General features: G+C 49.3%; 2 protein-coding genes across 12 annotated transcripts in view; one reads left to right on the top strand and one right to left on the bottom strand.

The window, feature by feature from the left end:
* Positions 1-896: 896 nt before the first annotated feature.
* On the bottom strand, positions 897-9,287 carry GDF5 (growth differentiation factor 5). 3 transcript variants are annotated; one of them, XM_027708497.1, is made up of 3 exons: positions 9,010-9,287; positions 4,137-4,234; positions 897-2,550 (listed from the first exon to the last, which is right to left on the bottom strand). In XM_027708497.1, exons 1-3 carry the CDS (start codon positions 9,072-9,074, stop codon positions 1,682-1,684), a joined length of 1,032 nt encoding a protein of 343 aa, XP_027564298.1. In that variant the 5' UTR covers positions 9,075-9,287; the 3' UTR covers positions 897-1,681. The 3 variants fall into 3 exon arrangements, with proteins under 3 accessions (XP_027564298.1, XP_027564297.1, XP_027564296.1); XM_027708496.1 differs by lacking the exon at positions 9,010-9,287 and adding an exon at positions 6,169-7,969 and having other exon boundaries at positions 4,137-6,078; XM_027708495.1 differs by lacking the exon at positions 9,010-9,287 and having other exon boundaries at positions 4,137-7,969.
* Positions 9,288-9,500: 213 nt separating this feature from the next.
* The window catches only part of CEP250 (centrosomal protein 250), a 29,159-nt gene continuing 12,894 nt past the window's right edge, over positions 9,501-25,765 (top strand). For 3 of the 9 annotated variants that reach the window (XM_027708488.1, XM_027708487.1, XM_027708486.1), the window contains exons 1-19: positions 10,953-11,161; positions 11,593-11,758; positions 12,465-12,571; positions 13,838-14,065; positions 14,606-14,702; positions 15,177-15,275; positions 16,062-16,223; positions 16,536-16,714; positions 17,164-17,346; positions 17,493-17,637; positions 17,905-18,051; positions 18,222-18,452; positions 20,204-20,397; positions 20,737-20,864; positions 21,026-21,195; positions 22,053-22,232; positions 23,361-23,495; positions 23,763-23,906; positions 24,358-24,638. In XM_027708488.1, coding sequence (XP_027564289.1) covers positions 11,702-11,758; positions 12,465-12,571; positions 13,838-14,065; positions 14,606-14,702; positions 15,177-15,275; positions 16,062-16,223; positions 16,536-16,714; positions 17,164-17,346; positions 17,493-17,637; positions 17,905-18,051; positions 18,222-18,452; positions 20,204-20,397; positions 20,737-20,864; positions 21,026-21,195; positions 22,053-22,232; positions 23,361-23,495; positions 23,763-23,906; positions 24,358-24,638 — 2,867 coding nt within the window. In that variant the 5' untranslated portion in view covers positions 10,953-11,161; positions 11,593-11,701. Of the gene's footprint in view, positions 9,601-10,182; positions 10,240-10,952; positions 11,162-11,592; positions 11,759-12,464; positions 12,572-13,837; positions 14,066-14,555; positions 14,900-15,176; positions 15,276-16,061; positions 16,224-16,535; positions 16,715-17,163; positions 17,347-17,492; positions 17,638-17,904; positions 18,052-18,221; positions 18,453-20,203; positions 20,398-20,736; positions 20,865-21,025; positions 21,196-22,052; positions 22,233-23,360; positions 23,496-23,762; positions 23,907-24,357; positions 24,639-25,765 lie in introns of those variants that run through there. The other 6 variants (XM_027708491.1, XM_027708489.1, XM_027708490.1 and 3 more) reach the window with 6 other exon arrangements.

The following is a 25,765-nucleotide window of genomic DNA, read 5'->3' as shown; positions in this document are numbered from 1 at the left end:
AGGGGCTGGGCTGGTACAGAGCCACCACACAACCAAACCTCCCTGCAGGGCTGTTCCTGCAGCACCAGGCTGTGGGTGAGGGTGCACCACAGGGTGTCTGCCCAGGGCAGCCCCAGGGGTCTGGCAGCAAGGCTGCTTATCCAGGTATTTTAAGCTGGTTAAAGGCTCAGCTGCCCAGAGAGTGCAGGAGGAAGGGCAGAGCTTTATATCACTGTTTATGGCCATTGAGCAGGAATTTAGGATGGTTTGCTGCTGGTGTAAACTAGAGCATGTCCAGCCTGGGGTGCTGACCAGGAGGATGTCAGGGGCCATACTCAGCTCCCTGCCCCAACCCACAGCAGGGATGCTGAGCAGAGGAGAGGGCAGACCCAGGAAACCTTATGACTTGATGGTCTAAGCAACATCAAATCTTAGCATTTATATTTTATACCATTGATAAACTCCTTCAGTAATTTCTGATGGTTCATATGACCTTTCTGATCCGTCTGCAGTTGAACATTTGGTTCCTAGTTTTGTGGGTGGAAACATACAGGAGCAATCCCACAATAAATTTATAATCCATGTCTGGAATAAAGGGGATATGCAAACACACAGCCCTTGGAGGGTGGAATAAAAGGATATCAGAGCTCCTTTGCAGCCATCTGCATAACTCATTTTTGCCCTAGATAAATCAAGTGATAGTCTTATTCCCCACCAGATCAAACCAGGACATCCTTTCAGATCTTTCTTCCAATGTTTCCACAGTTTGTCCCTGTGCCAGCAAAATACATGGACAGGTTTTGCATACCCCTGGTATTCTGCTTCACTGAAAAGTCTCTTTCACTTGTATTTATTGTACAAAAGCATAAAACAAATTTCTTAATAGCATTATAATTATGCAGAGTTGGACAGCTAGACACAATGCAGCACTGTGTCAATAATTTATTACATCTTATGCCATAATTGAACACTTTTACTATGAGCATTTGAGAACAACTTGGACCTTATACAGAATAATATATCTTGCTACATAATAATGGAAAGGTGGATACTTAAGAAAGATATGTAGCTTGGAGGAAAACATACATGGAAGCAAATACCTCCTGCATCACCTATCTTCATGTAAAACTTAAAACTAAACCAACATATTATATTTAATGACTCCTTTTTTCATATATGCATAGTTTCAAGAGCTAATCAGAAAGAAATCACATTACAGTGCAACTATTTACACCAAGATGGGGGCACACCAGAACACAACCTTCCTTTCTAGACATCGGGACTCTTTTCTTACATTTATGAGTGGACAAAGCACATGGGGATCAGACATAAATTCAGTCTCAAGAACAATGTTCAAAGGATCAAACAGGTCATATCCACAGCTCACCGATACCTTCTTTATCCACTGCCTTGAGGCTAAAAGCAGGCGATCCAGAGGTGTAGAGGTATCATCTTCTCTGTCATGGACTTCAGTGAGGGCCAGTCTCGTGTCACCGGCACAAGGCCTTACATCCAGCTGCATGACAGCATCCAAATGCTACTGAAATATGCCCATGGAGAGACATATAGCAGCACCGCATTTATTGCTACGTCCTTGTAAACATACTTACCCTAGAGGTAAGAAATGTAGCTAACCTTGTTTGAGGAGAGGTTATGTCCAAGGTGGTGCATTCATAACATATTCACGTGAGCGACTGTGCTGCTACCTGCAACCACACGACTCCACCACCATGTCCTCATACTGCTTGTAGACCACGTTGTTTGCAGAGTCAATGAAAAGAATGCTGATGGGGCTCAGCCGGGTTGGGACGCAGCAGGTCGGGGGGGTCGATTCCGGGTCCATGGAGTTCATCAACGTCTGGATCACGGCGTGGTTGGTGGGCTCCAGGTGGGACCGGAGGGGGAATTCACAGAGCCCTTCGCAGTGATATGCTTCATACTCCAGAGGGGCTATTATCCAGTCGTCCCAGCCCATATCCTTAAAATTCACGTGGAGGGCTTTTCTGCTGCACCTCGCCTTCAGATTCTTAGTGGGCCTCTTCCCTTGCCGTGTTGCCAGAGGAGCTCTTCTCTTTCGCCTCTGGTTGAACAAGTACTCATAAACAGTTTTGTCATCTTGGCCAGATCTAGCTTTGATTTCATTGAAGAATAAGTCTCTTTTTTTTGTCCTCCCAAACACCAAGAACAGAGCCTTTTCATTGACCTGTCTTCCTGTTCTGTTAAATCCCACACTCCTGAGATCAACAGCTCTCCCCCTGTCAAAAGTTTCCAGCTCAAAACACAAGTTAACCAAGTTTTTAAAGTTTCTGAAAAGTTTCCAGATGTCAAACACTTCCCACTTTGGTGTGTCGGTGATACTGACGGTCCGAGAGTCCAGGAGTGTTGCTGCTTGTCTGTTTGTAGAGCAGCTAAATAATTTCACTTGGGAAGTTTTTCCAGAAGAATGAGACTTCCATGTGTCAGAAGGCTTTTTCCTCAATATTCGAAGCTCTGCTCCCAGCAAACCATCTTTTTCTAATGCACTGATGTCAAAAATATATTTTTGTTTTCTTACAGTTGGTGCTCGCTCATCTAAAAAAAGCACACAAATTTTTAAATGTATGTCAAGCTCAGATCAATATCAGTTATTCAGTTCTTAATAGTTTTCCTCAAGTTTGCTCATAAGCTAGAAGTTGCCTTAATTAGCCCTCTGAACAAAAAAACCAATCTTTATCTAAGGGATCAGCTCTGTGCAGGGACACAGAAGAACTCAGTGACTCACCCAGGGAAATGAGTTTCTAAGTTTGCCTTGGAGAAATCTCCTTTCTTTCACCAGTGGGCATTTTCTACCTTCAAAGTTGTGAGTAGGCAACTGAAAAATAGTCCTTGTTCAGGGCTGAGCACTCACAGGACCTATTCACCACTTGTATCCTACTTAAATTACTGAAACAGAGTTTCAGTGGTGGCCAGGCCTCATGCTGGCTCCAAGCATGAGCAAATTTACCCTTAGATGATACAACAGTGAATTAGTCCTTTAAAACCAGCATCCCCAGGAACTGCCAGACTCAAGGATAATTGCCTTATTAACTTAACTCCGCATGATTCACAGCTTTTTCAAACTGGGCAGAAAAACATTCCTCCCTTTAACCTGACGTTACATTTGCTTGCTTCAGCTGGTGAGGAATATGGGAACATGGCTGAGCCAAGGTTTCAGTGACGTGACATTAACAGTGCCTTCCAGTGGCGAGCTGAGAACCTGAATGCAGTGCTTGTGAGCAGTGGATCATCCCTTCCCAGCAGCCAAGCTATTAATAATTAAATGGCAAACAAATCCAGTCCTGGGGAGGCTTCCATCCCCATTACTTCACCAGCTGTAGCCTGTGTTGCTTCCTGAAGTACGTGACAAAACTCTTACTAACGTCACTGGAAGCAACACGGGGCTCCCCAGCCAGAGGGGTGAGGTAAATAAACATCATTCTTTGGGAACCTGGTTGTTTCTCCTGTGAAAGCAAACACTAGCCCAAATTTCCAAAAATGTTTGGAACCGGAACGTGGAACTGCAAGTTCTGGAGTCCCAGAAGTTATTACTCCTGTTAGTCTGTGCTTAGCTGGGGGCTCCTTGGTGGTACCTGAAAGCTTTGAGCTCGTAGGGATACCCCACCCTACCTATAATAATGCCTCCTGGGTCTGCAGTGTAGCTCCTCACAATTCTACCTTGAACCAACCAGACTGACTCTTTGATACTGAAAATTGTGGGGTTTATTTCACAGAATAACACAGAATGTTACGTGTTTTTAGACATTACACTATAATCTAACATTAGCAGTTCCCAGGAGCTAGTTCCCAGCTTGCTAGAAAGAAAATAAGACAAAAATGCAAAAGGGTTTTAAACACCTAAGCATGCAAAGACTGATTGATTTTCAACAATATACATCTAAAATACTTTCTAAATGTTTTCTTTGGCTGCCACACAACCATCTAGTTCTGCCTCTAAATGAATTTTCCAAGATAAGGCAGGAGGACAAAATCTGCAGCAAAGTTGTGTGATTTCATTTACATTAAAAAGAGCTATTTGACTTTACCAAAGTATGATTATTTTCTAATACTCTCTACATGTATAAACACACTCAGACATCTCTCTCTGTCCACACTCACTCACACACGAGCTCCTTTCTTACCTTGTCCTTTGTCTATAAAGCTGGTTATTGTATTGGCAAGTCCAGCCTCCAGTTTTACACTTCCATTAACACCTTTTCTTTCTGCATCTGAGAGAGTCCTGTACAAAGAGAGCATGTATTCATGTGGCGTTATCGGGGGATGTCGGAAAGTTTCCTTAGCTTCCCTCTGGGTTACAGGCTCTTTAGTCTTTTTGGTTTTGAAAGAATCAGTGTCAGTACTGCTTGTGCCAGTTTTTTTCAAAGCCACCTTGCTGCTAAGATTTTGAACCTTTGGAGTCACTGTCCTTACTCCAGAAGGTCTGCTGGGGAGATGTCCTACCTTGCCCTCCGCGGCTGCTGTTCTTGAGGGAACCTTCTTTGACTCATCGTTCTTGGCCAGCAGAGCTCCAGCCTGAACAGCACTGCTTTTAGTCCTAGCCTTTGAGGTCCCAGCACTATATCCATGGCTTGCAGTCCTCAGTGTACCTGCCCGTGCAGAGGGACTCCTCTCCTTTCCTTCTGCTTTTAAAAACCCTAGTTTAGATCCTGGATTACCCTGGCCTGCTTCAGAATTACTCAGCGCTCCAGGAACTAGATCCAGAGACAGCCAAGTCAAATGCCAAAGCAGTAAAGTGAGAAAATGCAGGATTTTCATCCTCTGGTCTTCCTCTGAATGCCACTAAAGAAAAAATCAGAAAAGGTTCCTCCAGTTTGGCAGAAGAAAACATGAAAGAAATTAAAAACCAAAGTCAGCAAAAATGGTTTTTGTTTGAGATTAAAACATTTCAAATCTCGTTGTTCAATACTTGTATCCAGTCCCATAGTGGAAATGCTCATGTACTCAGATACGATCTCCCCTGACTTCAGTTAGCAGCTATAAAGAACTTGTTCTTGAAAAGAGAAAGTTTACCACCTCGTTTTCTTCTGTAAAACTGACTGAAAACTTGAAGGAGTCCTGTTTAAATCCAAGGGTTTTTTTTTTTTTCCAAGAAGGAAGAATGGCGTAATGCTGCCTCTGTGTTAAAAGGTTTTTTTAAAGTTTTGAATCCTTTCCAGTGAAAATATTTCACACACAGAGACCTGCAGGTGCTCAGAAATCTTTTACAAACCTGAACTCAGGAATTGGAAACGGAATTCCAACAAACCTATTTAATTACTCTCTGATGTCATGCTGTCTAAACTAATTTAACTGCGATATATTTCTTAAAAAAAATCTTCTTTACCCTTTTCATTAGCATGAGTCATACTCTGCCTCATGTGAAACAGCTCCACAGGCTCAAAACTCCAGAGGATGCCTTTTCAAGTGGCAGCACGGCCTCTGCCTCAGCCCTCGATGAACTTCACGTTTAGACAGGACAAACTGCAAAATCAACAACTGAGCCTTGTCACACGGTCTGCTGGACACATACATTAAATAATCGAAGAATAATTCATTTAGTTCCTTTTCCAGAGAACTGTAACAGTGGCTTCGCTTTGTCCTCTGGTGACTGAAGGGCTGGGCTGTAACGCCAGCGCTTAATGAGGGTAACTCTAATTTGACACAAACACACAGGGCCGTGCCTGCAGACAGTGTATTTTGGCTTATTTATCGCTATGCTTAAAAACCCCGTGTGAGCCCAGCTGGAGAAGCAGCTCCTGGCGGAGGGGATGCCCTGCAGGGCGGGCGCGGTGCAGCGGGGCAGCAGTGCACCCTGCAGGCAGCCATCCTCCTCCTCCTCCTCCTCCTCCTCCTCCTTCCTCCCCTTTGTCCGCAGCTTCTCGGGAGCTGGAGACAGGCTTAACCCCCGTCTTTCATCCAGACACTGCTGGACACCAGCCTTTGTTTTAATACGAGAAGCAAAATGTTCCGAGCCGCCGACCCCACGGCCCCAGGACGGCGGGCAGGTCCAACCCAGGTGTCACGGCTGTGCTGTGGCTTTTAGCCCTCCAGGACAGAGTGTGGAGCAAGTGTGTCTTTCATAAGCTGCAAAAAAATGAACTGCTGTTCTAAATGAGCCTTCGGGAAATGGGGCACCGGGCTGGATGGAACAGGGATTACTGAGACCTGTCTCACCTTGCACTGATGCTAAGCCCAGTCCTCCTCCTGCAACTGCTTTTTCTTTCTGAGGCAGGAAGGGAAGAGGTACAACACTTTTTAGCTTGATCTGTGTGTGCTGTGGCATTCCCCACCCACCCTGACCAGTATCAGAAACACTGGACTACTTTCATAAATAACAACCTGCATGACATGAGGAGCTCTGAATACTTGTTTGAAGGAACTGAAGGATAGAAGAGTTCAGTGATTTCATAGATGTCACAAATAAGGTAGATCCAAACCCTCCTGATTTTGATCTAATGGCCCTTCCTCTGATGTCAGTTGTACTTTTGATTGATACTCCCCATCAAAAAAAAGCAGCTTCTCCCTGAGTTACCTCTGGTGAAACCATTCCCCAGCATTCACTCTGTGCCGTCCCACAGACCTCCCAGCCATGCCATCCTTTTATCCTTCCCAAATTGCCCACCTTTCTGCTGGGCAGGAGGCCATGTGTGCTTCTGTGCCATGATCATCCTGCCAGTAAGACACAAAAGCAGCTGAATGTTGAGTTCCCACTTTTAATCCATCCAGCTTCCAGTTTTCACAACACTTGTAAGAATTTAATATTTTTAAGTTGCTCTATCACACCTCATTGAGATTTGCAAACAGATTCACAAGTGATTTAAGAGATGGACATGAAAGAGCAGCAGGTAAAACAGTGGGATTACATGGGCCTTGTCTTAGTAAATCAGGTTAAAGGCACAATCATTCATATGTTCAAATGATATTTACATTTACGAGATTAAAATATTTTAGGGGGCTGGACAGAGCTGGCCAGAAACAAAAAGGAAAAGCAAGCAAAACAAGCTGTGCAAACTGATCTTTGAAAGAGGCTTTCTTGAAGCAAACTCCACCAAAGTGCTTGGAACCACGGGGGCACGGATGCTGCTCCTGTATCGCCACCCGTGGGTGTTTGTCATCCGGATGAAGTGCTGGCACTGAACTCCAGCCAAGGGAAGTCCTGCCTCGTGTCACAGCAGGCACCAGCAGGGCCCTTCTCAGGGACAGCTCAGATCACCTGCTTGGTCTGTCAGAACACACTGTGGAACAAAGCAGAAGCTGAGCCAAGCAGGGAATGCTCCCAGAGCCCAGAATTCCCGGGGTGCCCTGTAAAACACACAGGACACATTTCATCACCCCAAGCGGCTCCCAGGAGGCTCCGCTGGATATGTGATGCCAAGAGTCAGAATCTGTTCGCTTGCAGTTTGAGCTGCACATGGAAATCTTTATTCCAGTGATCTACCAGGAATTTCATTGTTCTTTCCCAAGTGAATTAATTTCCAGAAAGGATTTAAAGGATTGAGTAAACTCACATATTAGGCTATTTGCTGTCATATTGCTTTTGCTTATTGAAACTAATGAACATTCTATTTCTGTGGGAATTTATCCCTCTGCACCATAGCTTTTGGGGGATTGTTTTTTAAAAGTATGAAGTTATAATCTGAGGAAGGAACTTAACAGTTCTCTGCTTTTCAAAAGGAAAGAATTACACAAAAGTCACAGATGTTATAATTAAAACTTGCTTGTCTTCGGCTGAAGCAAAACCAAAGATAATAAAGTTCCCACTTCTATGGAAAATTGTGGCATAATTTTAAAACACTGTGCTTCAATGTTGTGATGTTAAATAAAAAACTGGAAGTCCAAAGAAACAATTGTGTCATTGGTTATCAAGAGACTTGGCTACATCTGTGAATAATAGTGAGCTACGGATCACAGATTCATAGAATCACAGAATATCCTGAGCTGGAAGGGACCCACAAGGACCACCCAGTCCAACTCCTGGCCCTGCACAGACACCCCAACAATTCCCCCCTGTCCCTGAGAGCATTGTCCAAACACTCCTGGAGCTCTGGCAGCCTTGGTGCTGTGCCCACTGCCCTGGGGAGCCTGGGCAGTGCCCAACCACCCTGTGGGGGAAGAACCTTTTCCTGAGATCCAACCTGACCCTGCCCTGACACAGCTCCAGCCGTTCCCTCGGGTCCTGTCACTGGTCACAGAGAACAGAGACTGAAGCTGCCCCTCTGCTGCCCCTCGGGCGGAGCTGCAGCCCCTGATGAGTCTCTTCTCAGTCTCCTCCAGCCTGAATAGTCCAAGTGACCTCAGCTGCTCCTTGTATGACCTTTCTAGGCTCTTCACTATCTTCGTAGCTCTGTGGACACTCTCTAACAGCTGCACATCTTTCTTATACTGTGGTGGCCAAAAGTGCCCTCAGGACTCGAGGTGAGGCTGCCCCAGCACAGACCAGCCTTATCCACTGCACAGCCCGTCTCAGGATCACGAGGACTAAGCTGAGGCCACAGCATTTTGCTGGCAAGGCTGGAGGACTCTTGCTTCCACTGTAGACCCAAGGATTGAGGAGGCTCTGAGTGCTCAGCATGTCCCACCCGCAGGCCAGGGGGCTGTGAGAGCCCACGGCTGGAGCCATCTGGCTGCTTCCCGCGGCTCCAACAGCCAGACCTTTGGAGCAGGGCCCGAGCTGGTGCTCAGACCCAGGCAGAGCTGCTTTTCCAAATCAAGAATTAATTTTTATGTTATTTTTGTTTCTTGGATCCACAGATTTACGTGATTCTCCCAACTCTGAATAAAGTGGGAATGGGTTTTCCCCTACATTTTGGTATCTCTGCCTGTTATCAGTTAGAGAAATACAGGGTTTATTTCAAACTTTTGAAAGCCTACTTACTTAAGGAGTTCCTTCATTCGGCACACAATGTTAATTAGCCTACATTGCCTTCTACAGGTGTTGTTCCTCTCTGCAACACAAGCATGTTTAAATGATTCGAGATTTGAGAAGGAGTCAGTGATCCCAATTACTTAGCTGACCAAAGAGAATTTTGTGGCAATTCATCTGTTCCACCTCTCCAAAAAGCCCGGCGGTGGTGAAGCATTCACTGCCACAGCAAAAAGCAGGGCCTGAAAACAAGTCATTGTCATTCAGCAGCCAAATACAAAACGATTTTAAACGAGCTTAACCAGCTCCCAGAACGATTCTCGGTGAAAAGCAGGGGATTCATTAACAGCGGTTTTTCTAATTAATTAATTTTTCTGCCAGGGCAGCGCTTTCCCTCAGCAGCACGGCGGGACCGGCGGAGAGGCCTCACACTGAGGCTGCGCCACGGCCGGGCGGCCCCGGGCGGGCCGAGGGAGCCGCTCCCCCGCGCTTCGGCGGGAGGGACCGTCCGGGCGGGCCGGAGCCTGGGGGCGGGCAGGGCCCTCCGGGCGGGACCCTCCGGGCGGGCGGGAGGCGCAGCCCGGCGGGGCAGGGCCCTGGTGCGGCCCGGCGGGGCGGGCGGGCTCGGCCGGGCCATGGCGGAGGACGGGCAGCGCAGCCCGGGATCGCTGCGGCGGCGGCTGCGGAGCGCGGAGGAGGCGCAGCAGCGCCAGGCGGGGCTGGTGCGGCAGCTGCAGGACGAGGTGAGGGGCGGGCGGTGCCCGGGGCCGGGAGGGGGTGGCCGGGCCGCCCGCGCTGCCCGGGGGGACTCGGCGTGGCCTCCCCGGGGCTCCTCGCCCAGCCCGGAGCTCGGGAAAGGGGGGCCCCGGAGTGGCCGCGGTCGCCCCGCCGAGCTCCCCCGAGGTCGGTTCCGGGCCGCAGCAACGCTGCTGGTTGGCCCCCTTAGTGGGACTTGTCCGGGGCGGGAGCCGAGCTGGTTGGCTCGCAAAGCAAATTTGAAAACTCATTTCCATCGCTCCAAAGGAGGTGTTCCCTCGAACACCCAGGCGTTGTCTCGGGGTAGGTGGTGGCCGTGGGCCCGGCAGAGCTGCCCACGTGTGTCTCCATCGCTGTCTCAGGTGAGCAGGCAGCGCTACGTGTGAAAGAAACCCCGCCTCAGTGTCTGTCATACTAAAGTGAGGCTTCTCTCTGTTGTAATCACTTCTTGTTGACTGTATCGGCATCATTGTGCTTGGGCTGTACAGACTCAGAGAAAAACTAACGCAGGAGGAGCCAACTCTGTTGCACGCTGCATTCACTCATCTTCATTCTCTGTATCCACCCAGGTACTGCGGTACCAGACTTGGTGTCGAGAGTTGGAGCAGCAAGTGAAAGCCGGAGGGGTGAGTGTGCAGGTTGTGGACTAAAGAGAGTGTACATAGCATTCCTAATTGCAGACCAAAAAACCACCTTCACAATGCAATGACAGGAAAACGAGATTTTACTGTCTGAGGGTTTAGAGAAGCGCTCTGAGTTTTCCCATCAGTTTTGTCCAGTTGCCATTCTTAGGGCAGCCAGTAGTCCCAGAAATGCTAGTCAGGAAAACCCAGCTGAGGATTTTAATTCTGTGAAAGAGTGCTTTATTGCTGCAGTAACCTTTGTCCTGGGTCTCAGGAGTGGACTGTGCTGCCTGTTACATGGTACAGCTGTCTTGGAGGAAGAACCAGTTGAAACACAGCATTTTGGAAGGCAGGAATGCTGGTGTTCAATGTACAGACCTGGCTCTGTGCTTTTCTTTCTGCTTCACAGCTAAAGTAAACATAGAAACGGAAGGGTAGGAGAATAGGAGAGCATTCCCAGGCTTCAAGTCAAAGTCAGCACTTGAGGTCATGAGCTGAGGATACATAGCTGTGAGCGTTCAACAGTGGGAGAGTGAGGAGAGCTACTCACTGAGTAACACTCTTCCCTTCTCCTCCCTTCCTCCCTGTAGTCACAACAGTTACATCTGGAAACCACGAGCTCCTGAGATATCCAGCTAGTGGACAGGAAGGTGGTGGGTGCTAACAGTGGTGAAGGAAACACCAGCATTTGACTAAACATTTCCTTTTTTCTTAAGGGATCCCTTCCAGGCAGGTGGGAAGCCACAGCAGACCACAGCCTGGAGAAAGCCCTGCTTCAGGTGGAAGAGGAGCAGCAAAGGTACAAGGAAGAAGCATTTCTTCATACTTGGTATCCTGGATGCTCATGGAAGTGAGGGAAAACCTGTCGGTGCTGCCTGGTGTCCCCAAGGGAAGCGGTTGGGCAAGCTGCTTTGGCAGGAGAAAGGTCCACCATCTGTTTTCTGTGGTGCAGTAATAGTGCTGTGTGCTGAATGGCTCTGCTTTGAGTGGGGAGGGGGGGGTGTGTATTCTGGTAGAAAGGTCCCTTTCCAGCCTAAATTATTCTGTGGTTCAGTAGGTGAGTGGCTCAGGCAGTGCTAGAGAAAGGTGATGCATCCAGTGACCATCAGCACGAAGGAGGGGGCGAGTTGTTAATTGTGGGCATCGTCAAGGATGAAAGGGAAAACAAAATCATAGGTGGAAATTAAAGGCTCAAAGCAAGGGAAAGCAAATGAGTTTTTCATCACAGATCTTCATCCTAGAAAGTGCTTTTACTGCCTCTCAGACAGCAAAGTCAGTGTTGAGGGAGCTGTAAAATCACAGGGATGCTGGAGAGCAGTTGTTCAGTGACCTCATTGCTGTTTCTCCCTTTCCAAGGTGTGAGAACCTGGCAGAAGTGAACACTCTCCTGCGGGAGCACCTTGATAAAGCCAGTGAGGTTAATTCAGCCCTCAGAGAAGATGTTGGAAAGCTGACGGTGGATTGGATGAGGGCCCGGGAGGAGCTGGAGTTGAAGGAGAGTGAGTGGCGCCATGAGCGTGAGGTAGGGATGGGCTGCGGGAATTCAGCCGTGACGCCAGGTCGGAACACGAATGCATTTTGTTCCTGGCATAGAGAACTTGCTGTGTGGGGGTTGTGGCTCTGCTGAAGATTACTGGAAGTTTTGGTGTTGGTGAGCGGGACAGGAGTGTGAGGGGGAGGAGTGTCAGCAAATGGTGCTGGTGGGAGATGCCCACCTGCTGTGACTGTACTGCTGGGTCCTAAAGGCAAATGCTGGCTCTTGCTGGGCACTGTAGGGCAGTCACAGGAATGCTTGTCTTTTTAATAGTTCCTAAATCCTTGTCTCGAGCAGTGGAGACCAGAGAGCTCTGTGTGTGTTCAGATTCAAAATGGCCAAACAGAGGAACAAGACAGGCCTCCCGTACCTGTTGTAAGGCAACCTGACACAGGGCTTAGAGGGGCTTGTGTTTGTGTTCCTCCACAGAGGCTGAGACACCTCTGCAAGGCGAGGGGATGAATCATGATCAGTTTGCTTTGCTGCTATCCACTGCTGCAGGAGAAGTGTGGGTGTTCCCTTCTTGGCAGGTCTGCTGTGTGCCTCCGTGGTACCTCTTCAGTCCTTAATGTCCCTGGTGCAGTAGTTCCTCAAGGGCACTACTGGTGATGGTGGTTGTACTCCCCTAAATGAGAGATGTGTACAGTGACAATGAAGGCTGAATTGGCATTTCTTTCTGTCTTTGCATGTTTAGCTTTATGACAACTACTTAAGGGGGGAACATAACCGTCTGCTCAGCCTGTGGCGTCAGGTGGTGACGTTCCGCCGTCATTTCCTGGAGATGAAGACTGCCACGGACCGGTGAGTGGAAGTTAAGGCAAGAGCTGCAGAAAATGTGTGGCTCGCCTTCACACCTGCTTTTTGAACCTCAGTGTTGCGTTAGTTACAGCAAAAGAGGGGATTTCTCCTACCTTTTTTTCTGTTGGCAGTTGGAAGCAATGCTTTGGGCTGTTTTCAGAAGCATTTTGTTTGCTGCTGGTTTGCAGGTAGAGCTGAGGAGCTTGAGCACTGCAGAGTCCCTGAGCAGGTGATTTGGCTGTGGTGATGTGTGGGCACATGAACACAGGCACGTGTGGACACCTGGGAATAGATTCACTGGAGCTGTGCAATGCTTCGGTGTATGGAGCAGTCCCTTGTAGAGAATGATGAAAACCTGCCTTAAAAATCTCACCAGGTTTCTTTTCCTGAGAGAAAGATCATTAATGCATACCTTTTTTCCCTTTTCATTTCCAGTGTACATTTATTTTGATTGGTTTGTATCCACTTATTCATCTCCTAGTGTTGTTCAGAGAAAAAATAGCTTCTCTAGGCTGTTACTGCATTTATCTGATTTATTTTGCTTAGTTTGATACCTCTTTTTATGATTGTTTTCTTGTTCTTGGGCTCACTGAGGTTCCTTTCTCACAGTTGCCTTCTATGCCAAAATAACACAGCCATAATAATACCACCTTCTGGTGTCAGCATGCAATTTCAAACTCTGGGTTACTGTCAGCCATTTGTCTTATTTGGTTATAAGTCTTCCCTATTGTGTAAAGTCTGCCTGACCTGCTATTTAATGTTTGTGTTATTTGTACTTTTATGTTAAAGCATTTTAGGCCAATTCTTACACCCCTTTCCTGAAGTGTTTATTATATAGGTATGATCATGAGCCTCTTAACAGTCCAAGGGGGGATGATAACAGCACTTAAGGCTGATCCCCTTGAATAAAAGCTGGGGACTTTGGTGAAATTCCTGGCACCTATTAAAGATAATCAAGAGTATGTTAATAAGATAGAGCAGGAGCAACAATAATAAGAGTAATTAGGGATTCTCGAGGCCTTCTGGCTGTGCCATATCTTTCTTCTTACATCTGAGGAGAAGACAAACTCCTCCCTCAACTACCCAGGAAAGTCATTGTTCAGCTGTCAAGATGTGTCCTGGTCCCCAAGTGTGACATTAATGACTCTCCCCAGCAAAGAGGTCATCTTGCCTGCCAGCGTTTGCTATTGCATGATTACATGCTTCAGAAGTGAGTCAGCTGATAAAGATGGTGGTGTGAACGTTGGCTGTTTCTTGGTTCCTCTCCAGAGATTTGTCAGAGCTGAAGGCAGAACAAATGAGGCTTTGTGGATCTATCCTGGTGAACTGCTCCCACCTGAACTCCAGCGTACGGCTCAGGAAGTCCATCGCTCTGGGTAAACCTGTCCTGAAGGGTCAGGCAGACCAGCAAATGGAACAGAAAATAAACCACAAGACTCAGGAAGTGGTGGCCTCACAAGTCAGGTGGGACCTGGAGAAGAAGGAGCTTCAGGACAGGTAAAGGTGTTTGAAACTTTGCTATTACAACATTATCTTTTTGTTCACATTTAGAACACACCCAATTCTGCACAGCCCTGTTTCTGTCCCCGGGCAAACTCTTGCCTTCAACAGAAAGGATAGAAAAAATCATCTGCCCAACAGAAACTTCTGAGTAAGACAAGAGTGGAAAAGAGATTGCCTCTTAGAGTGCTTTTGCTGTTGGTTTTTGGTCAAAAACCAAGACCAGTATAAAGAGAACTGTGTCCCTGTTGCTACTCTGGGCTGTGCTGAAGGAGTTGGGAGGAATTTGCCCAGGGCCATCACAAGCACTGTAGCACCTCTGTGCTGACAATTCCTTGCAAGACTGAGTGCAGAGGCCTTTGGGGCAAGAAGTGCCATTTTTCAAGATGAAGCCTATTAACCTGTAGAGATAAGAGCTGCCTTTGCTGTGTTTCCTGGGTTGAACTTTCTCTGCTATGCTTCCGGGAGCTGCTTTGCACTTTAACAGGTGATGGTGTGCAAAGCTTTTGGAATGGCACATGGACCTTCTCTTCTCAGGGTGATGGAGCTCTCAGCCTTGCTTGTACAGTCTCAGAAGCAGAACGAGGAGAAGGAGAAGACCATGAAAACACTTAACGACACAGTGGAGATTCTAGTATGTTTTACCTTTACCTGGGAGATAACCCAGTGTTTGCTCTCCAGCCTGAGCACAGCTTCCTCAAGAGACAGAGCAGGAAAGAATGCTCAGCATATGGGAACATCAGGCACCTGGCCAAACTATTCCTTGTGAGTTTGGCAGATGTGGAGTCAGTTCAGGTGCAGGCAGTGGCAGAGGAGCTGCAGACGGTTCAGGTATCTTCCTCTGAGGGGGTCACACCAATGCTCTTCTGCCTGTGACTTTAAGTCTCTGGGGATCAGAGTTGCTTGGAGCTGACAGCTTAGTAGCAGTCTATAAAAGCCAGCTGTTGGTCTTCCTCTTCCTTTTAGCATAGAAGAAATGGAGGAGATATGGGTAGGAGTATACTGGAATCACTAGAGCTGAAACCCATCAGCGTGACAATGCTGCTGAGGATGGGAACACTGCAGATGGGAGCAGCTCTGACCTGCCCACCCTTTATTCTGTTCACAGGAATCAAGTTGGATAGAGAAAGAGTTTGAAGCTTCATTGACTAAAAGTGCCAAAGAAGAGAATCTTTTCCTCCAAAAGCTCATAAAAAATATCACTGAGGTGAGTACAGCGTTGGTACAGTACCAGAGTTGGTACAGAGTTGGTGCAGGGACCACATCCCTGTAAATTTGATTTTAAAGTACTTGAGGAAGGCAACAGACTAGCCCAGGGACCAGAGATACATGTTGTGTACTGACTGTGTTAGCTGGCATTGCCTCTTTGATTTTTAGACCACTTTTATGACATAGAACCTGTCCTAACTTGCAAGTTGCTGTCCTGTGACACTTCAGCTGAACCACTAGAAGTTTCAGTACCTTTGCCTTCACTGTCCCACTGAGGTGTCTTTTGGAATCTGCTTTGACTGTGCTACTTGACATTTGTATTCCAGTGTTTCTTAGGTACTTCCTCCACCCTCTTTGAGCAATGACTGTTGCTCTTCAGATTTTTACAAAAGGTCACTGACTCAATCAATGCACTTGCCAACTCTCCTCCTTCCCTCTATGTTCACTGACCATCATAATCTCCCCAGAATTGCAACTGTTCAGGGGTAACCTCAACTTATACCTAAAATTCCCTTGAGGGAGGAGGGTTTAATTATCAGCTCTTTTACACAGCTTCAAGGAAGTGAGCATTCAGGCAGCCTCCAGCCACTTCACACTTGTGAAGAGTAGCTGTATTCAGAAATCCCTGGAGTACCTGTGGCCACAGGGACAAACTTGTTTGGACTGCAGAAATGAGAGAATTGAGTTTTTAATGACTCCAGGGTGAAGTGAGGGGAAAAGGAGAATAAGATAAAGAAAACCAAGTAGAATGAGCAAAGACTAACAGCTTGCTGTGGGCTCTCAGGTGGTGTTAGACGACAGTGACAGCCTGGTCAGCATTATCTGCACCGACAGTTCCCATCACGCAGAGTCTGGGAACATCTTCTCCGCTCCGAGATTGGTTGATACAGGGCATGCCTTTGGACTGGTTCTGGAAGCACTGGCAAGGATGCGAGGGGCAACACAGGTGAGCCCTGGGGCTTGTCTTGCCCGCTGGCCACAGGCTCAGCTGCTGATGCCTCGCTCAGCTCAACACCCTTCCCATTCCCTCAGCCAGCTGAGCCACTTTTGTTCTCGCCTTCGCACTCGTGGTCCCACACTGCCTTGCTGGTCTCACCAGCTCTGTGTTCTTCTGCTTTTCTCTCTTTGATCCCCACACCCTCAGCACAGCTTTTTGCCTTCAGGGGAGCTGTCTGTGCTTGCTTCTCCCAGCTCTCTTGGAGCCGTCTTCCCTGCTCCTTACTGCTTGTTTGTGCTCTTTCCCTGTCTGTTCCCGCAGGCCCTGAGAGAAGAGCTTTCTGCCAGGGAGGACTCAAACAATTTCCTGCTGCAGCAGCAGAGACAGCAGGAAGAGAAGTGCAGGGAGGTGCAGCAAAAGCTTGAGAAATTGGAGGAGAAATGCAAGAGGTCCAGCAGCCACCAACAGCACCTGCAGTCCTTGGTAGAGGAACTCAGGAGGTGAGTGTTTCCTCCTCCTCCTCCTGCAATCAGAGGCAATCTGTTTCCAGTTGTGGGAGTTCAGAGGTGTTCTGAGCAAAGAACTCACCTGCCCTTCCACATGTAGGCCTCAGTGTGGCACTTCAGCATCATCCTGTCAGGGCTTTTCATGCTCTACAGTGACTCCCAAGGCTGTCTTTGAGATGGACAGCGATGTTGGAACACAACATGCTTCCCTCTCGCCAAGCTGTCTCCCTGAATGCTGTTCTTTGGGTGCCCTTTCCCAGCACTGTTTCTCAGTGAAGGAAGGCAGAAGCCTGCCTTTCTTTCCCTCTTCAGGGGTTTCCTTGAGAGGGAAGGAGCGAGGTCTTCCTTAGCTTGCTGCCCTCAGCTCCATCCTGGAGTGCCGAAAATGGGATCTGTGACTCTCCAGGCTTCTTTGTTCTTCTGACTGAGCCTTGTCTCTGCAGGGACTGTGCAAATCTTGAGAAAACTCGGGAAGAGCTACAGCAGCAGCTGGGATTAATGGAGCAAGAAGCCTCTTGTCTGCGTCAGAGTAAAGCTGAGCTGCAGCTGAAGGAAGAGTCAGCCCAGGCGGAAAAGGCAGAGCAGCAGGAGAGGATGGAGAGAGCGCGACGTGACCAGGAGCTCCTGTGAGTGTTCAGGCTTTCTCTGGGCGGGAGTGGGCAGTGCTGGGCTTGAAGAGGCTCAGCATAAAGGAACAAATGGTGCACAAATGCTCCTCATTTGGATCATAGACTGTTTTTTGATAAAAACCTTGCCTTTCCCCTCCTCATAGAGTGAAGGACTTGGCTGCACTTGAGGGAAAACACTCGTCATTGCAGAGGGAGTTGTTAGTCATGAGACAGACACTGGAGAAATTGCAGCTTCAGAGGGACCTGCTAGAGCAAGAGAAGGATGAGCTTACCATGGCTCTGGAGAAGGTATGGACACCTTATTCCTAGGCAGCACTTGTCAGAGGGAGTTTTGCTCCCCAGATAGTGTTTCTGGCAGTAGAAGACAGGGACAATGTTGTTCTCCATGGAAAATGGTGGCCTGACCAGACTCATTGTTTGGGGTCATTGATCCCCATGAGCTCATTGGGAGCTCTGCCCTGGGAGTAAGTCAGAGACAGCCAGGGAGGTGGAGTTGCTGCCTGAAGTGTGGGATTTTGCTGCCTTTGTTGTTCCATTGTTCTTTTGCCCCTCCAGGCAGAGCGGTCAGTGGCAGAGCTGATGGGGGCTCAGAACAAGCTGAATGCTGAAAGAGCCGATCTCCAGGCTGCAGCAGCAAAGATGAGCAGCATCAATGAAGCTCTTGCATTGGACAAAGTGCAGCTGAACAAACACGTGCTGCAGGTGAGCAGAGTTGCCAAAGATGTTGCCAGGTGTTCGTCTCCAACTGCTGCTGCTTCTCAGCCTTCTTGCCTGGGGACAGTCTGACCATGGCAATGTTCCTTTTGTGTCTGAGCCAAACTTCTTAGTAATTCTTACTGTGCTTTATTTCCTCTGTGGTTCTCTGACTGTAGTTGGAGCAAGAGAAGGAAGTTCTGTCGGCTAAAGTGGATGAAATGGAGAGAGCAAAGATCTCTGAGCGGGAGAAGCTGAACTTTTGTGAAAGAGCTAACGAAGAGCTCAGCACAGAGAAAACCCAGCTGGAGCAGCTGCTGAAGGAAGCAGAGGAGCAACAGGAGGAGTTGCGGGTGGAACTGAGGGCACTGAGAGAGGAGAAGGCAGAAACCCAGGAGAAATTCTGTCAGGTGAGACCAAAAAGGTGGCATGTCCAGGTGGGCATTTAGCAGCTTGGCTGAGGGGAGCTGTACCTGTTAGATTCTGCAGTGGTTTGGTCAAGGGGACACATGGTAGTGCTGGAGGTCACGAGGCTTTGTTTGCTCCTTTTTGGAAATGTGTGGATGGCTTGCAGAGCTGTTCTGCAGTTCTGAGTTGTCCTGTGCTTCTATAGAGTCTTTTAGTCCTCCTGTCTCTGCTGACCTCTTTTGTGGCTTTTGATAAACTGCAAAGAGACGATTGTGTTGCCCTTGAATCTGAGTGGGGCTACTAATCTCACATGTGGCAAAAGAAACAAACTGTGTAGGTCTGAACCTTTCTGAAACAAAAAAAATGGGCTGCATGTTTCTGTTGATGCTTTTTATTGTGGAATCTGCAACTTTCAAAGCTCCGTTTGTTTGAGCCTAGAGAGCAGGAAAAAGCTGCAGATCAATGGCTGCTGTCCTGTGCTGCTAAGAAAGTGAGTGATGTCGTTAAGTTCTTGAAATTCTGTTTTAAGACATATGTGCAACTTGGTGACTGAAAAGCTGCCTGGGGGAAAAGGTTTTGGGAGTGCTGGTGAACAGCAGTTGCACATGAGCTGTCAGTGTGCCCAGGCAGCCAAGAAGGGCAAAGGCATCCTGGCTTGTATCAAAAATAGCGTGTCAAACAGGACCAGGGCAGTGACTGTCCCCCTGTGCTGGGCACTGATGAGGCCTCATCTCAAATCTTGGAGTCAGTTTTGGGCCCCTCACAACAAGAAAGACATTGAGGAGCTGGAGCGTGTCCAGGGAAGGGAACAGAGCTGGGGAAGGGTCTGGAGCATCAGGAGCAGCTGAGGGGGCTCAACCTGGAGAAAAGGAGGCTCAGGGGGGACCTTCTGGCTCTGCAACTCCCTGACAGGAGGGGGGAGCCAGAATGGGGTCAGGCTCTGCTCCCAGAGAAAAAGGGACAAGAGGAAATGGCCACAAGTTGTGCCGGGGGAGGTTTATATTGGGTATTACAGGATAACTGTGAGAAAATGGTTTGTTTCTTTTCTGTTAGTCACAATTTTGGAGGATGTGGTAGGTTTGGCAAATACACAGCAGAGGTTTTATGCTGAAGAAAACAACTCAAAAAACACAGTTAATCTTAAGCTACATTAGAGAACTTCTTTGTGTAAGTAAATGGTATTGTTGGTGTGAACTTCTGTGCAGATAGAGTCTGCTTTGGCCACATCAGCCAGACTTGCATAAATCACTAAATGACTGCTCCCCACAAGGGCTGTTTCCCTGTCAAGCATCCCCTCGCACATAGAGCTGCTTTACACACTGAGGGAGGTGACACTTTCACATGGGTTTTTTTTCCTAGAAAAAGAAACCCTGTGTAGTTTCACTTGCTTCAGCGAGCAAAATTGCTTTTGTTCAGCCTTCCCTGAAAATTTCCCGCTCTGGAATAGGTTGATGGAAATTCCGTTTGCAAAGTGGCAGTTCTGGGAGATGCAGTATTTCTGCATGACAACACATAGTTTGGAGTAGGGATGTTTGTCATGAAGGAGGTGTCTGGTCCCAGGCAAACCAGAAGGGCCTGACACAGCACTTCAAGTTGACAGTGCCAGTGCCTTTTGGCAGCCCAGGGTATCAGTGCTGCATACGGCAGATGCTCTCAAACTTTGAGCCCAGAGAGCAGGAGCTCTTTGTCCTCTGGCTGGCTCTGCACAGGGCTCCCGAGAAAGGACTCGAGCTGTGGTGTGTCCACCTTCCAGGTTTCCCGCGAGAAGGAGTCGGCTGGCAGGGCTCTGGAGCAGCTGCAGCAGGAGTCCTCTCGCCAGGAGCAGGCACTGGCCCAGGCGTGCAGGGAGAAGGAGCTGCTGGGCCGGGAGAAGGCTGCCCTGGAGGTGCGACTGGCAGCCACGGAGCGGGACCGACTGGGCATTTCTGAGCAGCTGGCAGAAGCCAGGTAAAGGCAGGGAGGACACCCTGGGCAGGACGTGACTGAAGGGCTGTAATAGTAAAGGTGAAAAGCACTACACAGGGGTTTATTGCATACTCTGTGCTTTTCGGCTGTAGATTTGCTATTGAGGTCAAATTGGGCCAGGCCATAAGGAAAGCCTGGGCATTCCCTTGGAGGGCCCTGCTTTGCTATGGAAATGGCACAAATGTGCCCTCTATATTCAAGTTTCCATGCCACCCATTTTCTGTACTTGGGTGTGGGGATTTTGAGCCATGTTATTTTGGAATACTCCCTGTGGGTGTCAGGAGCAAGAAACTCATTTCTCTGTCCATTTGCATCTTGTAGGTCAGTGAAGGAGACCCTGGAATCCAGCCTGTTTGCGGCTCAGCAGCAGGTATCTCAGCTGGAGATCACCAGGAGTCACCTGGAAGCTCAGCTGCACACAGTCATGCAGGCCAAGGAGGTGATCCAAGGTGGGAGCTTTGTGTGCTTTGGCTCTAGGCCCCGGCCTAGAGAAGCTGCTGTAAAGCCACCTCTGTCTGCAGGGCTTCTGAGGCAGGGCCCTCCTACACTGAAACTGAAAGGGCTGGAGATCAGTAAAGACTCTGAATCTTGCCGTTGGTCGTGTTTGCAGGGGAAGTGAAGTGCCTCCAACGTGAGCTGGAAGCAGAGAGAGCCCTCAGGAAGCAGGAAAGGGAAGACATGGCCCAGCAACTCTTGCAGGCAGAGCAGCAGTATCACGATACCCTCAGACTTGAGGAAACTGCTCATCAAGGGGAAATAAAGAAGCTCCTGCAAGACCTGGTAGGAGACAACATGCTTGTGGATTGTTCAGGCCAGCTCTGTGGGCTGGTTTAGCAGAATCAGAGCCTGAGCGTGGGAAATGGCAGCAATCACCTGCCATGGGCTTCACACTGCTGGGCCAGGCAGCAGAGCCAGCAGCTGGGAACTGAAGGCAGTGGAAGACCCAGAGGATGATGCTGGGACAGTGAATGCGGCCACGGCCTCAGTGTGGGTGTGGGATGAGTTGCAGAGCAGGCTGGGAGGTCCCCACCCCAAGCCTGGCAGCCAAGGGCAGGATCAGACCCGACTGCCTCCTGCCATGGAACAGATGCCAACAGTGCTGCCAGCTGCAGTCAAGGGAACTTGGTTCCTCTCTTTCTGCCCTTGCCCAGGGGACAGAGGGATCAGCTTTGGACTTGAAGCAAATGGAACAGGCCCCTTGTCCCTGGTCCTTCAGTCCTCGTGACTGGGCCATGGGCCCCCTCCTCGCCCTGCAGATTGTCTGCACCTGCTCATGGCTGGCAAGGGAGGGGAGCTCTGAGCAGAGAGACCCTGAGAGCAGAGAGAAAGGCTGAGGAGAGAGGTGCCAGGAAACAGGCAGCCAGCAGAGGGGGCATGGGGACGTCTCCTTGTCTTAGTGGTTGGACTCATTGCTCGTAAAGATCTTTTCCAACAGAAAGGATTCCATGACTCTATGATTCTTGCACCTGCTGACCCTCCTGTCAAATTCTGTGGTAATAGTTCAGGATTTCTGGAGGGCAGAAGGCCACTCCTGTGCTCTGTTCAGTTTGGGGTTTGTGGGAGGGATAAGGCTTCACATTTTTCTGTGAAGAGCTTGGCTGGCACTTCAGCTGGAAGGCTTTTCCTCCCCTCATCAGGCAAGCGAACGGGAAGAGCACCATGCAGAGATGCAGAAGATGCTGAAGGAATGGGAAAAAGGGAAGGCAGAGACAGAAGAGGAGCATGAGAAGATTCTGTTTGAGATGAGACAGAAAGTTGCCACCCTGCAGGCTCAACAAGAAGAGGAACGAACGAGATTGGAAAATGCCAAGCAGGAGGTAAAGATTGTGAAAGGAGAATTGATGTGGTGTTTTTGCAAGGCTGGAGCTGTGGGAGATGGCAGGATGTCAGGCTGTGTGGAGCATGTCCTCCATGTCTTCTACATTGCATTTGGAGGGGTGAAAGGTGAACAGGGCTATCTTCAGGACTAGGAATGAGACCTCTCATAGAAAGCCAGGCAGAAACGTCAACTTTCAGTTGAGATTTTGGTGCTGCTGTTGTGTTCTGTTTTTTGTAAGACTCACCTCAGAGCATCTTCACTTTCTGCTAACGGTCCCCTTGGGATGTTTTCTAATATGTGGTTATAGCCAAACTGATTTTGTGGGAGTGAATCCCCAGGAGGATGGATAGGGGTTTTCTTTTGTGGGAATGGGGAGGGCACAGCAGGAATGATGACTAGAGAAAAATCTTTTTAAAGCCTTCTCTGGAATATTTCTGAACAGTAACCCAGAGATGTCTTCTGGGCTGTGCTTTAAGTCACTTCCTGGGAAGCAGTTTCACAGTTTGATCTCCTGTGCCAAAGCAACCCTGTCATACACTGAGAGCCTCCCTTGTGTCCTCCCCAAAGTGCTCTTTGTGCCGACTGCCTGGGGACAGCAGCACCCCCAGCTGTGTCTGCAGGTATTGAAATGCCAGGGCAGTGCTCAGGGATGACAGTGTGTCCCTGGAATGTCAGTGTTTTCCAAAGGCAGATGAAGAACTTGAAACTGAAGTAATTTTCACCAACCTCCTACTTAGAACACATGGGTTTCCTGAGGGAGCTGCTCCCTTCAGCCCACAGGAGCTCTGTGTTTGCTCTGCTGCTCACGAGGTGCAACAGTCGCTGTAGAAAGACAAGCAGACAGGGCAGGAGAGGAGGGACACCCTCAGCAGCACAGCCAGACAGCAGGGAAATGCCACCCTCCCCTGGGAGATGACTGACAGTCTCTTGGGGCTTCAGGCATGGATGGACCACATTTATGGTGCCAGTCTCCCTTGGGAAGCTGTGTCTCCCCGTGGGCAGATAAGGACCCAGGAGAGCAGCAGCAGCACAGTGCTCTGAGGAGGTGTGAGCCCATCAGCCCTTGTGTCCTCACACACACGTGTTGTATGAAGCGTGAACCCGTCTGCTCTTTGTTTCTGTGCAGGTCCTGCTGGAAAAGCAGAACGAGAAGAGTGTTTTACTAGAGACACTGCTCCAAACTCAGGGAGAGCTAAGCCAAGCCTGCCAGCAGGTCCAGCAGCTGAGGCAGGAGATGCAAGAACAGCAAGAGAAGGGGCAGGTAAGTCTGAGTCGCCAGGGAACAGAGTGAAGGGCAGTACCAAGGCCATAAAATGCAGGTCCTGGGACTGAGGCAAGGGCTAGTGCAGGCACTGAAAGCCTGGTGAGCTCCAGAGCTCAACCCCAGGAAGGAAGGGTTGCAATGCAAGTGGAGCTGGGTAGAGAAGCCATAAGAAGTGGCTGAATAAATGGGATTTTGAGACAAAAAGGAGAAAAAGCTGAGCCTGAAGGAAGGTCCCAGGAACTTGTTCTGCGTTTGTGTTTCCAGACCATCAAGGCAAAGCTGCAAGCAGAGCTGCAGGAAGCTCAGAGGGAACTCCAGGCAGCAGAGAAGAGGCACAAAGAAGAACTTGAAAGCATCCAAGAGGAAATGAATCTTCTCCTTGAGCAGAGGGAGGATCTACAAAAGCAGGTGTGTGAAACAGCAGCAGCCACCCCACAGTCATGCAGCAGGTGGTCTGTGCCCTTGTTGCCTTTCCCTTGCAGAGCAGCAGCTGGTGGGCTGATCCCTCTGCCTGCCTCATTCCCTGGGCTCCATGGCCACTGCTCTGGAGGACACGTCCTGGTCTGCTGAATCTCAGCTGCTGCCCTGGATGGCTGGGCCAGTCCTTTGGCCTGTTGGGCAGCAGTCACCAGCAGGGATTTCTGCTGGCCTCTTACTGCTGGCCTTGCTTTTGAACTGGTTTCTCAGATGCCCTTGGTGACCACCTGAGATTCTGAAACAAGTCATCCGTATCCATTGGGAATCTGATCCCCTCGGGACAGGGTGGAACTGAAAGTTGTCCTTTGCCTTTCTTCCCAGTCTGTGATGTGGCTGACAGCAACAAGCTGTAGTCTCTGACTGCTTTTTCTTTTGACTTGAGGTGGGACACTGGACATCTCAGCTTGCAGCCTGCAGAGAGTCCCACAAAGCCATTGCCCACAAAGCTCAGCAAGATGTGAGCGAGGCCCAGGAACTCTCAAAGCAGAAGATGCTGGAAGTTGAGAAGCTCCAGAAGATCCTGGAGGAGGCTGAACAGGAGAAGAAGGAGCAGAAAGTTTGTCTGCAAAACTTGGAGAGTGAAAGGAGCCGTTGGGAAGAAACAGAGCGGCAAAACTCAGAATTTCAGGCTTCGGTGAAGGCCCTAGAGAGGGAAACAGCCAGGTAAAGGAAAGCCTGTGGGACTGTGCTTTCTGTGTCATGGGTTGCCTCTTTCCAATCTTTGCATCTGCAGGTGGCTCTGGAAGCATTTCCTAAATGGCAGAGTTCTGAACCATCCATGCAGAGGTGTTTCATTCTCTTGCTGTTGTGTTTCATTTTCTTTTAATCCTTCAGTTACAGTTTTTTCTGAAGGCAAAGGCTTTTGGAGTGGCTCTTCCCCTATAAGGGGGTGTTCTGTTGTCAGGTAGGGGGTTAACACTGGACAAGGTGTGATGTAATGAGCTGGATACATCCATCAGCTCCACCTTGGGTCCAGGAACTTGAAACCTTTGGGGTCAGTATCACCAGGCATCCTGATCCCTGTGGTTGGTAGAAGCCATCTTAAGGCCATGATTTTTTATCTGAGCAAGATTAACAGAATCGTGGAATGTGAAGTTTGGAAGGGACCACAGTGGGGCCTCTGGTCCCACCTCCCTGCTCAAGCATGTGGCACAGGATTGTGTGCAGAGAGTTCTGGAATATCTCCAGTGAGGGAGACAACACACCCTCTTTGGTGTCTGTTCAGTGCTTGGTCACTGCACAGCAAAGAGGTTCTTCCTCATGTCCAGGTGGAGCTTCCTGGGCATCAGTTCCTGCCCGTTCCTCCTGTGCCATTGCTGGGCCCCCCCGAGCAGAGCCTGCTCCATCCTCTGCCCCCTCCCTGCAGCCCCTGCAGCCATGGCTGAGGGCCCCTCTCAGGGTCTGCTCTGGAGGCTGAACAGCCCCAGCTCCCTCAGCCTTCCCTGCTCCCAGAGATGCTCCATCCCTTGGGCATCTCCACAGCCTGTGCTGGACCAGCTCCAGGAGCTCCGTGTGTGTCCTGTGCTGAGGAGCCCAGAACTGGACACAGCCCCCAGCTGTGCCTCCCAGGGCTGAGCAGAGGGGCAGGATCCCCTCCCTGACCTTCTGGCAATGCCCTTCCTAATGCACCCCCGGATCCCTTTGGCCTCCTTGGCCCCAGGGCTCTCTGCTGGCTCAGGGGCAGCTGGTTCTCCCCCAGGACCCCCAGGTCCTTCTCCCAGAGCTGCTCTCCAGCAGGTCACCCCAGGCTGTGCTGGTGCCTGGGGTTGTTCCTCCCCGGGTGCAGGACT

The sequence above is a fragment of the Neopelma chrysocephalum genome, unplaced genomic scaffold (genome assembly GCF_003984885.1).
Source record: "Neopelma chrysocephalum unplaced genomic scaffold, ASM398488v2 Primary Assembly neopelma1_96250, whole genome shotgun sequence".
Classification (NCBI taxonomy): Eukaryota; Metazoa; Chordata; class Aves; order Passeriformes; family Pipridae; genus Neopelma; species Neopelma chrysocephalum.
The sequence above is the reverse complement of the archived record's forward strand: the minus strand, read 5'-3'. Positions and strand labels throughout refer to the sequence as shown.

Coding starts and splice junctions, on each gene's coding strand:
- GDF5 (XM_027708495.1), bottom strand. CDS start 4,770: ATGAAAATCCTGCATTTTCTCACTTTACTGCTTTGGCATTTGACTTGG. Junction 2,551..4,136: donor CTTTATAGACAAAGGACAAG/GTAAGAAAGGAG, acceptor TGCTTTTTTTAG/ATGAGCGAGCACCAACTGTA.